The 16,074-nt window shown below is 43.8% G+C and overlaps 1 protein-coding gene across 1 annotated transcript in view; it reads left to right on the top strand.

Annotated features, from left to right (window-relative positions):
- The window catches only part of man1a2 (mannosidase, alpha, class 1A, member 2), a 104,821-nt gene that overhangs the window by 37,899 nt on the left and 50,848 nt on the right, over positions 1-16,074 (top strand). The window contains 1 exon segment of the mRNA XM_048238802.1: positions 4,265-4,361. Within this exon segment, the coding sequence (XP_048094759.1) occupies positions 4,265-4,361 (97 nt within the window).

Below are 16,074 nucleotides of genomic sequence, written 5' to 3'. Positions count from 1 at the left end.
TCTTCTCTTCATCTTTCTCTCTTTCCCTCTCTATACTGCTTCAGCTTTCACTCTCTCCTTCTACCCCCCTCTTCTGGGGGGGGTCACACACAGGAGAGGCACACACTCAGACAACCAGTTAAATAAGTAGCTTAGTTACACATTAGGGCTGGGCGATATGGCTGAAAACTGTAAGAACAAAGAGAGAGAGAAAGAGATGAGTAATTCATATCAGTCGATATCGATAATTATTGATTTTTGAATTAAAATCAGAGGAAGGTTAAGTTTAAAATTAACCTTCCTCTGATTTTAATCACCTCAGTTATCAATAAAAGCAAACAGGGAAAATAGCAACACAATCATGAAAAACACTCAAATAAACAAATGTGCACATAAGTCTGAATGAAAAGCAGCACTGGTTGAGGCCTGGAAATATTACAAAGTAGCTTAATTTGCTAGTTTATCATAGTCTACTGGTTAAGACTGTTCAGTTTCCCCATGTGTGTTTAAGTTTCAAATGAATACCTTTTCTTCTTGGGACAGGCCCGTTTGAGTCTTGGAAAGTACTTCCCATTTGCATCAGGATTGAGATGATTAGAACTTAGCAGTCAATTTGAATGCAACAGTTTTGAACAAATTCGTGCAGCTTGCTAATGATGCTAACCGGATTTAGTAGAAATTTTAGCCAGAATGTTTGGATTTGAGAGAGAGAGAGAGAGAGAGAGAGAGAGAGAGAGAGAGAGAGAGAGCAAGAGAGAGAATGTTTGGATTATGTACAGAGAGAGAGAGAGAGAGAGAGAGAGAGAGAGAGATCATTGAGAGTCTGTGTTGAGGTAGGCCTACTTCTATCGCCTACTCTGGTAGAGTTGCACATAGCTATGCAAGATATATTTAGCCTATTTATTTATGGACAACGTAAGGAGGTGTGTGTTGCTTTTAATTATCGAATGTTCTATCGAACATATTTTTTTTATTGATATGGATTACATGTCTATTGCGATACTATATCGTTTTATCGCCCAGCCCTAATGCCCATGCTCACACACTCTCTCATATAGGCTACAGTGTATATTCTTAGTCTTTTTGGACAGAAAAGCATTTACACACTAGTGTTGTCACAATACCAAAATGATGATACCAATACTGAAATGATTCCATGGCAGAAACCACTAATCACTAAGTCCAGTAATGGTGTAGGCCTAGGACATGGAACTTTAACATTCTTTCTTTTTCTTTGTAGCTGCTGAAAAACATCATCTTTTATTAAAACCTGATTAAAGCAGCACATGCTTTAATGCACACACACACACACACACACACACACACACACACACACACACACACACACACACACACACACACACACACACACACACAAACATACACCTCAAATTACATAATTACAGCATAAGAAGAATGAGAAGCGTTCTGCTTAGAGTAGAGAGATTAGTCTCCATGGTAACCTGGCACTGGACGCTTCGCTCAGTGAGCAGTAGTCAGGCAAAGTGTGTGTGTGTGTGCGCGTGTGTGCGTTGAACTGCTTTTAAGCGATAGCTCGGCTGTAATATTTCTCCTGGTCATCGGTCAAGACTCCCCTCCGGTTGCCGGCCCAAATGAGGTCTATTAGATACAATTGTAGAGCGCACACACAGCCCATCAAAGCAGGCCAATCTGTTGTGTGGCTTCAGTGGACAGTTCCACACACACACACACACACACACACACACACACACGCTCACACACTTCCTTACACACACACACACTCCTGCCCGTAATCAGCAGTCAGACCTTTGCTACCGTAACCATTGGCAATAGCCCTCTCCAAATGAGTGGTTTGCTTTCTCCAGCCTTAGCCCCACCTGTCCATCATTCCATCCATCCATCCCTCCATCCATCCATCCATCCATCCTTTCATCGCTCACTCTGTTTGCGGAGAGCGTGGAGGGTGGAGAGGGGCAGCACCACGTTGTGGAAACATGGTCCTGCGGCAGAAAGAGAGAACCAGAGAGAGAGAGAGAGAGAGAGAGAGAGAGAGCGAGCGTGAGAGAAAGAGAGAGCGAGATCTGGGATTGTGTTTAGGATAAATGCCCAAAACAACAGTGGCTGGGCACTACATGGACCCAGCCCAGCCCTGGGTCTCTCCAGCAGAACACCCGGGATGCCTGAGGTCCTGCTGTGGGAGGCCTCCACTGTGTGCCCAGAGTGTGGATTCTACTGGACACACACACTCAGAGAGGAGGGATGGGACTGTGCTCTTCTCATGGAACATGGATCAAAATAGGACCAACAGACACATACATGTAAACGCACACACACAGACACACCCAAAGGAGGGATCTTGATCTTCTCATGGAGCATGGATCACATGCACAAACCCACACATCCATGTGCACAGACATTTGGGCCAGCACAAACACAGCCTGTGTGTGTGTGTATTTGCTCTAATGGGTTCACTGAGAATTGTGTTCCTTACTCCTGTTTGGTAGTTGAAGGCTGATGCATGAGTGGGGAATGACTGCACCTGCAAGCCTTTAGTACACCCATGCTTTGATGTTTATGTTTATGTGGCTGCTCCATGTGTCCTGTGTCTCAATAAGTTGGTGTACAGTATATACCCTTCTGAAGCAATGCCCATATACTTAACACCTTTTGAAGTCTGTCTGTCTGGTGGTGCAGTGATACTGACCTATTTCTCTGTGTGTGTGTGTGTGTCTGTGTCTGTGTGTCTGTGTATGCACACGCTTTCCCAGAAGTAAAAAAGCCTGCTACCTTTTATCTTAGCGATGCCTTTACACAAAATCAAGGCCCTTGGCTTATTAAAACTATTTACAATGTTGAGATTGCCTGCGAGAGAGCCTCACTTCTAATGGGTTCACTGAGAATTGTGTTCCTTACTCCTGTTTGGTAGTTGAAGGCTGATGCATGAGTGGGGAATGACTGCACCTGCAAGCCTTTAGTACACCCATGCTTTGATGTTTATGTTTATGTGGCTGCTCCATGTGTCCTGTGTCTCAATAAGTTGGTGTACAGTATATACCCTTCTGAAGCAATGCCCATATACTTAACACCTTTTGAAGTCTGTCTGTCTGTGTGTGTCTGTGTCTGTGTGTCTGTGTATGCACACGCTTTCCCAGAAGTAAAAAGCCTGCTACCTTTTATCTTAGCGATGCCTTTACACAAAATCAAGGCCCTTGGCTTATTAAAACTATTTACAATGTTGAGATTGCTCAAGTAGAGAGCCTCACTTCTAATGGGTTCACTGAGAATTGTGTTCCTTACTCCTGTTTGGTAGTTGAAGGCTGATGCATGAGTGGGGAATGACTGCACCTGCAAGCCTTTAGTACACCCATGCTTTGATGTTTATGTTTATGTGGCTGCTCCATGTGTCCTGTGTCTCAATAAGTTGGTGACCCGTTCCCCCTCCCCACAACCTCTCCTCTCAATCTCCACACACTGTGTGTGTGTGTGTCTGTGTCTGTTTCTGTGTATGCTCACGCTTTCCAGAAGTAAAAAGCCTGCTAGTCTGATGCCTTTCACAAAGCCAAGGCTGTTGGCTTATTAAAACTTTTTCAATGAGATTCTTTTTTATCCCTCACTTCTAATGGGTTCACTCTGTGTTCCTTACTTTGTTTGGTAGTTGAAGGCTGATGCATGAGTGGGGGAATGACTGCACCTGCAAGCCTTTGTGAAGTGAGCTTTGATGTTTTTTGATGTGGATGCAGGCAGTGTCCTGTGTCTTTTGGTGAACCAACATCTCTGGGCTGCAGCTCAGTCTGATTATTGACTTTTATTTCAATCATGAAGTGAGTCAGACCACCTGAGAGTCATGCTGAGTGTGTGTGTGTGTGTGTGTCTGTGTCTGTGTGTCTGTGTATGCCTGCAGCTTTCCCAGAAGTAAAAAAAGCCTGCTACCTTTTATCTTAGCGATGCCTTTACACAAAATCAAGGCCCTTGGCTTATTAAAACTGTTTACAATGTTGAGATTGCCTGCGAGAGAGCCTCACTTCTAATGGGTTCACTGAGAATTGTGTTCCTTACTCCTGTTTGGTAGTTGAAGGCTGATGCATGAGTGGGGAATGACTGCACCTGCAAGCCTTTAGTACACCTATGCTTTGATGTTTATGTTTATGTGGCTGCTCCATGTGTCCTGTGTCTCAATAAGTTGGTGTACAGTATATACCCTTCTGAAGCAATGCCCATATACTTAACACCTTTTGAAGTCTGTCTGTCTGGTGGTGCAGTGATGCTGACCTATTTCTGTGTGTGTGTGTGTGTGTGTTTCCAGATGATGAAGCATGCGTGGGATAGCTACCGCCAGTACGGCTGGGGCCACAACGAGCTGAAGCCGCTGGCCAAGAAAGGACATTCCACCAACATCTTCGGTGAGCCACTTACACCTATTGGACAGCTACACATGCACATGCACTCACTCTGGCTGGCTGTACAACAATCTAAATGCATACATTTACACACATGCATATCTCATACACAGTATATACAATGTGATAAAACGTTCCAATATGGCTTAGTATATTTATCTAGCAGACACACTCAGTCACTGCCAATTCATACTGGCTGTATGAATACATGGAAACTTAAAAGCAAGCACACAATTAATTTGCATTTGTATGCTTGCACACGTGCATAAATAAACTGGATACAGGATGATGTTAAATGTATAGCTGTGTGATCTAGCATGGTATATTTGCAGAGCGTTGTTCCAGTCAAACAAACAAATGAAATAAATACATAGACATGAACAACACACACACACACACACACACACACACACACACACAACAACACACACACACACACAGTTGCAATCATGATCATGCATGAATGCAGCAACAAATTAGCTTGTGGTTTGTTCTATCCACACACGCTGAATGTTACCTTCACGGCATTGTGGCTACTACCACACACACACACACACACACACACACACACACACACACACACACACACACACACACACACACACACACGGCCACTTTGGTGGTGTTCTGCTGTGCAGCTGTTTTCTGAGATAAATATGACCAGACAATGTGGATTGAATCTCAATAGTTGTGTATAGATTGTGTGTGTGAGTGTGGCAAGACTGTGTGTGTCTTGGTTCATCTGTGTCTGTTTGTGTTTGCTGAGTGTGTTTGTTAGCATGTGATTGGTGCGGGAGATCGAGGCAGTCAGCTTATTGAGCAGAAAGTGTGTGTGTGTGTGTGTGTGTGTGTAAGCAAGTATGAGAGAATGTTGTGTGTGTGTCTGTGTGTGCGTGAGAGGGAGTGAAAGAGAACACCATGTTGGAACAGTGATGACTTCAGATAGGCTCTACTCAGTCTGAGGAGCCCCTTGTGGATACTACTCTCAGTAAACACACCCACACACACTCTCCCTGTAACACACACACACACACACACACACACACACACACATTCTCTCTTTCTCCCCGTCACTCTATCTCTCCCACCACACACACACACACACACACACACACACACACACACACACACACACACAGAGCTCCCCTTCTGCCCAGTCCCTTGTCTGTAACAAGCCCATCTGATGTCTGTGATTTTCCCCCATCCTGTGGATGTGGGTGGAAATGGGGCCAGTGCTAAGACTCTGTGTTTGCCAACTCCCCCCGCTAATCTGGGCCCATGTTAACATTGCCTCCACTCCTCGGCACCTCTGATCTCCATATCATGGGAATCTGCCCGGCCTCAAAGGCATCTTTATCTGCGGGTTGGCTCAGCCGCTCCAGTGGAGATAGGAGTACTGTAACACAGCTGGCTTGTGGTCATTTAGCATGGAGGGCTTAAGGCCCGATCATCAGAATGATTACTGGAGCGCTGTGTCTTGTGTGGCCGTTGTTCTGTTCGTTTGCTCATTCAGTTTTCCATTTCATTCATGCATCCGTCTTCCCCACAACACAAGCAGACTTAAAACCTAATGAAGTGGCCAACAGCAGTAGCATGGTTGCCATGGTGTTGCCATGGTTTCTGGTTGGCAGTGTCTTTTGCCTCGACCCTTTGTGTCCGTGTCATTTCGTCCCGGCCCATGCTGGGACCCTGTGGATCACTGTGTGGACGTGTGGACCGGAGCACCCTAGATTTCAGGCAGCGTGCTGTGGTGTATGAGTTGACCTTTCGACCCCAGCCGGCGGTCAGAGCAATCGGAGTAAACAGATCGGATGTTGGCTCGGCTCGTCTGATTGCAGTCCTGTGGGTGGTGGGTTAGGGCTCGTATGCGTGTTTTGACCGCTTCCTCTGTGATAGGAGCCAAGACCATCACTCCGACTGCCAATGGTTTTATCAGACGTGGTGTGAAACTGTAAACATAGTCGGACATTTAGAGAAAGAGATAGCGAGAGCAAGACCGAAAGAGAGAGAGAGAACAAGCGAGAGAAGATGAGGGTTAGAGCCGCTAGGCTGTGAATATTATTGCAATAAAACTTGTAATCATTTTTTTAAATGCACCTCCAATTTCACATTGCTCTTAATAGACATCATAAAGTCCATCATTATTCTGGCAGAAAAAAGGCTTTTCACTCCTACGACACACACACACACACACACACACACACACACACCTTTTAACACTCTTATTAACATCCTGCATTTCCCTCTTCAGCAGCCCTTTTGTTGATGGTTATTTTGTTCCTCGTTAATTGCTTGTCGTTGCATACCTCAGTGTGTTGATGTATGCGTGCATATGTCATGCCAATAATTATGTGTAGATTGGAAGAGATACGCGAGTGTGTGAGTAGAATAAGAGATGAGGCCCCAGATTGATAACATAAACGTCTTGCAACAGAAAAGAGAGCGCAGGAGAGAAGGTGTGTGTGTGTGTGTGTCCTGAGCCGTAAGCGGGCCTCCAGATCACTGTCACTGGAAGAGCCTACTTTACTTGCACACAGGACATCAGCTCAGATTGCATAGATAGACATATATGTGCACAAACGTGTAAACACACACACACCCAGGTCTCACCCTTGCGCCATCGGGTAAGTGCTTTACCGACTGCTTTTCACTGTCAGTCCCACCCGGATATATACACACATACACATTTGGGAGTATATTACACTGCCTTGCACGCCATCCAGTGTTGTGTGTAACGCGTTACAAAGTAACAAGTTACAGTTACGTAACTACTTTTTCGAGTAAAAAGTAGTGTAAATTCCAGGCAGGGAATTTTGAGATTTGACAGCGACGCTGCTTTCTCAGCTGCAATAGGCAGCCTACGTGACAGAGGCTGGTAGCATGAAGTGCAATCATAGCTCCACGGTACGTGACAGGGGCTGGTGGCAATGAAAAGCAATCATAGCAAGCGAGACTCAGCCAACGCTAACTCCTGAGGGATGGAGGTATTCACATTACTTCAAACTCGTTGAAACTAAGGGAAGGAATGTGAGTGTTAGTTGTAGCCTACACTGTGCCCTGATTTTGTCCACTGCCGTTAACTCAACTGTCAGCTTATTGATACGATTTGCACTAGCTTTGCACCAAATTTCGGATGAGCGCCTGTTTAATGAAAGAGCATAAGTCTATAAAATAAGCCCTTATATATTTTGTGTTCACCTATATGCCCAAGATGTATCGAGGCTATGTTATTTGATATTGTTTCGTAGGGCTTTAGTGGTGGTGTTGAAGCCTATAAGCCCAATGTTTTCTGTTTGTGCTCTGTTTGTGGCATTTTTTTATAATAAAGAGCACAAAAGAAATACCTGTTATGTCCTCCATAGTAGAACTTTATTTAGGCCTACACATTTAGGAACAGATATTGGGTTCTGCCCAAAGTCGAGCAACGTAAAAGTAACGTAAAAGTAACGAGTAACATAAAAAAAAGTTACTTTCCATAGAGGGTAACTAAGTAAAGTAACGGGTTACTTTTTTGAGAAGTAACGAGGAACGAGCAAACACTACTTTTTAAAAGTAACTGCCCCAACACTGACGCCATCACACACCACATTTTCTCTCCCCTAGTCTGCCCCCTGTGGTGAGAGCCAGTAATACGTTAGTGTTTCCTTTGAACTTCAACAAATGAAACCAAAATCGGTTGGCCATATTGGCAACATTGGAGCCGGAGTCTGCCCAGTAAGTACTATTTGTTGGAGCTAGAGCATCAGCCCAGCCCAGCCCAGAATTGACCACATATTGTATAAGTATCCACCATGTTTTGTTGTTTTGTTTTGCTTCCTATTGGTGACCGCTCATATGTTCCGTACTGCTCATATGTTCCGTACAGTCACTGCCTCCACAAACCTCTACATATACATGTAGATAACATTTAGAAAAAACGCCTCTCTGATCATCTCTGCTGTCAGCACATGGCAGCTCTGCCTGTGTGAGTCCGTCTAATAGAATCAGCATGCGCTAATGCCCTAATTGCCTTCCCTGGGTGGCCAGTATTGCCCTAATGATGCGTGTGATTCTCTTGTTCATTTAGTGAGACTCGTGAGAACACGCGAAAATGACTGTGTGGTGAAGAACAGCAGTAGCGATGTCTCTCTGTGTGTGTGTGTGTGTGTGTGTGAGAGAGAGAGTGTGTGTGTGTGTGTGTGTGTGTGTGAGAGTGTAGTTGTGTGTGGGTGTGCATGTGTGGTGTTCGCTTATTCAGTGTGTTTGTGTGGTAGTAATTATGTTAGACTTTGAGGAAGTTTGTAAGTTATTTTGTATTAGTGTTATCTGTGCTCATCACTGCTGCCAGTGCAAAGCCTGGTATCTCACATTTGATTGGGTTTCGGGTGGGTTGGGTTGGGTGAAGGCTTGCTACCAAGCAAGAGTAGTGAGAGTTGTTCTTATGTGAATCCATAAGTGATTGTGTGTGTGTGTTTGTGTCGGTTGGTTGGTTAGTCAGATGGCGTGACAGATTTCCCTTCATGCATCTGTGCTGTACCCGGTTTTCTCAAGACTGTGGTTGAGACATGGGGGGAGAAAACAGCCAAACGGGCACAGACCCTGATGTGTTTTTTGGGCTCGCTGCTGTATTTGGACATGTGATGCATAGCCTCTGTAATTGACTTAATTTCAGGTTATTCAGGCCTTGGACCCTTTCTGCCTTCTGTTTTTATTTAGTGTCTCCTGCTGAAGCTCTCTGGCAGGCACAGGCGAGGTTTGTCCTGGCTGGTGTTGCCATACTGTTGATCTTGGGGATCCTGTCCTTCGTATTGGTGAAGTGCCTAAAGGCATCGAGCCTCATTAATGGAACGGTATGAATAAATGAATTTATAAAAGATGAATTATTTACATGGCTGACATTGAATCATACACCATGGACAAGTTGTTCTTCCAGTGTGGACCAGTGAGTTGAGTACATGCGCTGACATTGATTGGTTCTTATTGGTGGAAATCACATATGGGTTTTGTGTTGGTGGGTTGAGAGTGGGTGTGGTGATATAGTATACGTAAAATCAGGTAGATGGCCCCATACAGTAATGATGCTTGTAGTCACACACACACACACACACACACTTCTCCTGATCAGTCATCCTGTATTGCTGTTGATGCTGCTGAAGTAGCATATGGAGGCTTTGAGGCTTTAGTGAGTGAGTTGTCAGAGTGATCCCAAACTTTCCCTCAAACTGCACTGCAGCACAAGGCTCTCAGAGAGCAGCTCTAAGCTGTACTTCCCCTTGGCTCTCTTTTGTGTGTGTGTGTGTGTGTGTGCACCACTGTAGAGCACCACAGACGAAGGCAAAGAAGAAAATGGAAAAGCAAGTCTTGAGAAGAATACAAGAGACATAAAAAGTAACACGACTGAGCACTGGACTTCCCAGCAGGGATTCCACACTTTCATCACTCTCTCTCTCTCTCTCTCTCTCTCTCTGTCTCTCTCTCTCTCTCTCTCTCTCTCTCTCTCTATCTCTCCTTCCCTTCCGTCCTCTTTTCCCACTCTTTTCTCTTCTTTCCTCTTCTCCTCTCCTCCCCAGCTGAAGGCTAATCCAGTCAGGATGGAGAATTGAGAGCTGATGCCAAGGCTACACACACACACACACACACACACACGACTCTGCTCCCTGCAGCACCACCAACACCAGCTCAGCCCATAGGGAATGCACATAATCTGCTGAGAGATGAAGGAAAGATGAAGTGTAGCTTGAGAGAGAGAGAGAGGGGAGTGTGTGTGTGTGTGTGTTTGTGTTTGTGTATGTGTGTCTATGTATGTGTTTGTGTATGTGTGTCTATGTATGTATGTGTGTGTGTGTGTGTGTCTGTGTGTATGTGTGTGTATATGTGCTTGTGTGTGTGTGCGTGCGTGTGTGTGTGCGCGCGTGTTTGTGTGCGTATTGTGAATGAGAGAGTAGTTTGAGGTAACACTGGGGTGAGGGAAAGAAAAGTGGAGGAAAGAAAGACGGAGAATGAGAAGAAAAGAGAATGAGAAGAAAAGAGAATGGAGAGACATGAAGAACTGGAGAGACATGAAAGAAAAAAGAACAGGAAATGGAATGAGAAGAAGAAAGAGAATGAGAAGAAAAAGAGAATGGAGACATGAATGAGAAGAAAATGGAGAGACATGAATGAGAAGAAAGAGGAAAAGAGAGAATGAGAAGAAAAGAGAATGAAAAGAGAAAGAAAAGAGAATGAAGAAAGACATGAATGAGGCGGAGGGGTGAGAAGAAAAAAAAAAGAGAAGGAAGAACATGAATGAGAAGAAAAGAGAATGGAGAGACATGAATGAGAAGAAAAGAGAGAGACATGAATGAGAAGAAAAGAGAAGGAAGAGACATGAATGAGAAGAAAAGAGAATGGAGAGACATGAATGAGAAGAAAAGAGAATGAGAAGAAAAGAGAATGGAGAGACATGAATGAGACGGAGGGTGTAAGCGGGAGAAAAGAAGCGAGGGATGGTGATGAAAGAGGAAGAGAGGCCAAGATGGAGGCAAAGAGAGAGAGAGAGAGAAAGGAAGGCAATCGAGTAGAAGGGGTTAGGACCAGGGTAGGAATTTCACGACGGCCATGGCCGTCGTTGACCCTTGCGTTGGCCGTGATGCCCCTTTGAAAATTCAGAGGTTTACAGGCCACTGTGGCCTTGGTGCCCCCTTCTTTCAATATTCTGGTTTGCGTCCGACTAATAGCGTATTTTATTAGCCTATGGCCTGTCAAAATAATCTTAGCATTCACAGCGCAAATTAATTTAGTCTTTTACGCGCAGTGAGTGACAGCGCACGGCAAGAAAGAAAGTGCGTCCAAATTCACCCATTCTTCTCAGTTGAACTACTCACGAAGTAGCCTAGGCCTACTCATCATACAGACATCATGAGACAAGTAAATAATATGATTAAATTGAATCATAAATTCTAGGTTCTGCGCCTATCTCCCTACCCATTCATCTCGGTGGAATACTTCACGAACCCTTCGTTCAACACATAACATACTATAAAAAAATAGTAGTCCCCTGTACAGTTAGCCGTTCCTGAGTAATCCGGTTTTAAATTTGCAGCAAATTTTGACATGCATGTCTTCAAATTTGGGCTTTAAGTTTCACAATGTGTTTACATTTTTCTACATGATTTCATAACAGGCCAAATTCTAAATAAATGTTACAAATATTGCCTAGATATTGGTAAATATTAAAATCAGAGGATATACAGCTGACTAAGAGTTTGTGAAAGTAGCCTTACGCCTAATGATCACAAAACGCTAAGCATGCATCTAGGCTACTTGAGTTTCTTAAAGCTGAGCTGTTCTTAAATTGTTCAATACATGATTTCATAACAGGCCAAATATAAAATAAATGTTAAATATAGCCTAGATATCTGTAAATATCAGATAATCAGATGATTTACAGTTCTATGTAATATTCATGTTTCATGTTTTTGTAATGTTTCATACAGTGATCCAGGTCTACTGCTGTGAATAGGCTAAATACAACTTTGATCATTTTTATAGCCTACTACTGTATAGTTAACTTTGGCCTTGGTGCCCTGACATGTGGCCTTTGTGTCCCCCACCAAATATGCCCAACTGAAGGCCAAGTGGCCTTGCCCCTAAAATGGTGAAATTCCAAGCCTGGTTAGGACCCAACACTTTTGAATGAGTGACTGTGTGAGGACACGCAAAGCTTGTTCAGGTCCCAGAGAGCGAGAAGGAGAATGTGAAGGGAAGGAGAGAGGTTAAAAAAAAATCTGGTCCAGCATCTGATGGCTTAGCCCTGACTGACCGGTCATGCTGTGGTCCATCTCTAGTCAGCTAGTCTGCTGGTGTGGGCTGCAGGGCTCTAAAGGTCAGCATAGGTCACCCAGGGTGGGTGGAGGGACAGCCCCGTAGTCCTGGTAGATCTCTCTCATCTCAGAGGACCAGCTCTGTTTTTTTTTTTTTTTTTTTTTTTACTTTTTAGTGAAGTCTGTCTTTTGTCAATCACTGTTGTTTATCCTCTTTGTGTCTCTCTGTGTCCTGTGTCCTTCTGTCCTCTCTCAGTGAAATGTCTCCATGGCTTTCTTTCTTTTCTCTTTCTTTCTTTGTTTCTTTCTTTCTTTCTTTTCTTCGTGTCTGTCTTTCTTTCTTTCTACCCTCCCCTTATAGTTGTGGTGTGGTTCTCTCCATCGTCTCTCTCTTCCTTTCTCTGGCTCACATGATCTCTGCTCCTGCAATTCATCGAAAGCTTGTAGCTCGGTAAAGATTCATCAGCCACTTAGAGTGACTGGCATGGGCTCCTGTATGGCACACAGGAGAGAGGGATGGAGGGAGAGAGGGATGGAGGGAGAGAGGGGTGGAGGGAGGGAGGGAGAGGGATGGATGGAGGGAGGGAGGGAGGGAGAGAGAAGGGGGCTGCAGCGAAGGAGAAGTATATGAGTTGCATGCTGGTATATGCAGCATCTGCTGCTGGGAAAAAGAGGAATGGAGCATTTAAGGGAATGAAGTAGAAATGAAAGTGTGGAGGGTAGAGGAGGGTAGTGGAGGGTAGAGGGAGGGTAGAGGAGGGTAGAGGAATCTGCCTGTTTTTGAAGCTTGGATTTGTAGGCAGTTATGTGATCTATAGTGATAAGGAGAAGGACTCATTACAGCAGGAGCATAACTGTCAGGTTGACTCCAAGCAGAGGTGTGTGTGTGTTTGTGCATGAACCCCTTGTCTGGTGTTGATGTAGTTATTAGTGCTGTCACTTTTGTGAAAAAATCCGGTTTGATTTTTGAGACATAAGTGTTAATTGAATCGATTGTAAAGTCGATTTTCCATGTCTAAAGACGTCTCCAATTTCAACGCCAAATATAGGCCAATCCACGGACAGTCTAACAAGCATTGTGACGAACGTAAAGAGGGCGCTTGAGACACACAAGTCCGCAATATTTCTGATGATTTATTGGCGTGAAGTTTCGTGCACAAGTCCAACATTCTCAAAAAACAATAAGCAGAGTAGACTGCCATAACATCAATGAAAAACATTACTGCAAGCTTCAACATGGCTGTGTTTATGTCAAACAAATTTACCTACGTAGCAACTTATGATCGCACAGTTTGCATACCACTTTGTCCTTCTCCATAGTTTGATCTACATGTACAGTCCAAAACTCGAAGTGCTTCCATATCGAACTCCTCAAGTTATTAGGGGTTATCTCTCTTCTCTCTCATGTCGCACAGGTTGATCGCCGTTGTCCTCCATTTTTTGGCAAAACACCAACAGCAGCCGATTGAAACTGCTGGAACCGGCTGTTTCCGGTGCGTAAAATTGGTGGGAATTTTCTATTTAGCTTTCGCAATGCCTACTGCACTTTCAGAATTCTTTATTTTCTTTTTCTGCTTGTTTGTGAGTTTTGTTCAGTCTATGGTTTTGCTACATCTATCTTTTTTTATTTGTTTAATTTGTTTAAAAATAATAGTGTACATATTTGGTTAAAATCGATTCCCTAGTTTAGTTTTCGAAACAAAATGTTCACTCACACGCCCACAGACTCACTTATAAACGCATGCACACAAACACACACATACACACACACACACACATATAAATGCTCACTCATACGCCCACAGGCACACGCACAACTCACACACGCAGCTGTTGGAATTCAGAAGTTCAGCCCACACACTCCACTAACTTCACAATAAGCCTCTCCAACAGAGATGAGTTATGAGCTCATGGAAGCCATGGAAAGGTGGAAATAAATAAATAAGTATAAATAACAGTGTTTCCCACAGAATTGAATTCTATTTGTGGTGGTAGGATTGCAGAATTAACGTGAATGCAACAGTTTTTAGCAAATTAGCGCAGGGTGGTTATGATGCTAACCAAATTTAAGCACAATTTAGTACAACCTGGAAAATCATTGTGTTGTGGTCAATGTTGATATTGTGGTGGGCCGCCACAAATAAGTCAATGTATGGGAAACACGGAATAAATAGAATAGAATGAGTAGTCGGTGTGTGTTTGTGTCCTCCTCCTCCTTTTCTTATCCACCTGTTTGAAAAGCCCTGCTGTCCAGTGCTGGCGATGGTATTGTGTGGAGTTAACTAGACTCCTGCACAAAGTCCCATACCCCAAGATCAGGCCGTCCAGTGTAATCAGTTTTGACAATGCCACTTTGCCTGCGGAATTGGCTCGGGGCTCAGAGCTTGTCGGACTAATTTCGAGCACTTTCCGACTCCTCAAATAACTTTCTCTCTCTCACTCACTCACACACACACACACACACACGCACGCTCACACACATCTAAAGATGTAGTGGCCTGTGACCTGCACACGTTAAATATCTGGGGATGCTGGTCGAGGTGTTGGCGACTGGGCTTGAAATTATCATCAAGGTGGAGCTGACCTACATGTCCCATGCACTCACTCACTCTGAAGCGCATTGGCAGATTTTGCATATTAATTTGCGTATAGAAAGTCTTTAAATTGTACTCCCATTTCTCCCAATGAATGAACAATCATTCATTCCAACAACCAGATGCTTGTTTCTTGAAGCTTCTTCTTCTTCTTCTTCTTCTTCTTCTTCTTCTGTTTCTTCTTCTTCTTCTTCTTCTTCTTCTTCTTCTTTTTTGGGTTTAATTCAGGGCTCGAAATTAGCTTTTTTTTTCTCAGTGTCCCGAAGCTGTCCCGAATTCTACTTGGCACTGTCCGGACTTAACCACCAGTGTCCCAAATTCAGTTTTTTTTTTTTCCCATTCTACATAATAAACAGCATAATAATCAGTAACTTGCATCACTTAATTAACTTCGTTCTGGTCCACCATGTCAGATCTGAACAATTTATTAAACACCATTTTATTAACATTAATCATCTGCTGTTTTCACACAACACTCATTTTCAGAGATTTGCGCTTTTGGCTCTTTTTTTTGAGGTTGCACTAGACGTTCTCATTGTCCATCGTTTTGACTGACAGGGTTGTAAAACATTACGTCAATAATCTATTTTCACGCGTGTCTTTAATTTCAATGTCAGTTTTGGTGATGTCATGGCCACAGATCTCAGTGAAAACAATTGGCGTGGGGAAATTACCACGTAGCTGTCAGATAGGCTACTCTCCTGCCCGTGCTCTCTCACCCTCTTGTGCACACTCAAATGCGTTCCCAATTAAATAAAGTAGCAAAAGCGGAGTTAGATCTGCTGCAACTATCCCGATGTAACAAGCTGTTTTGACATTGTAAACGCGTTCTCGACGAGTGTAAAGCGGTTTGCAGTTGCCACAACGTCGTCTATTGATGGAAAACATAGCGGCGGTCTATGATAACCTAAATGCTCGGCAGGCCATATTAAAGTCGCGTGTGGCGGGCGGATCTATGATAAACTAATAAATGCACCGGTGGGCGGATTAAAGTGTTAAGAAAGCCTTAGAACTGCCACAGCTGAAATGTCAAATGCTAACTTAAATAACTGTTATCATTGTTATAGGCTACCTTGCAACACTATCGTTTTGTCAAATGCGCAGTTGCAGTAGGCTATTTAGCTCAGCATGATATTGGTGACGTTTGTCTGTCACTGACAGAAAACACCATGGCGTTTAGTCAGAGAGGACTGTCATCTCGCCTGTCATGAAAACAAATGCCATTTACCTGCCTGCTAGTTTGGTAAGTTAACCTCTATATCAGGAGGAAGTGACCCATTAGGCCTACCGCCATCACTTAATATTCATTTAACCAATTAAATGGCGGATTCCTAAGGAAGC

Source organism: Alosa alosa, chromosome 3 (assembly GCF_017589495.1).
Source record: "Alosa alosa isolate M-15738 ecotype Scorff River chromosome 3, AALO_Geno_1.1, whole genome shotgun sequence".
NCBI lineage: Eukaryota > Metazoa > Chordata > Actinopteri > Clupeiformes > Clupeidae > Alosa > Alosa alosa.
The sequence above is the reverse complement of the archived record's forward strand: the minus strand, read 5'-3'. Positions and strand labels throughout refer to the sequence as shown.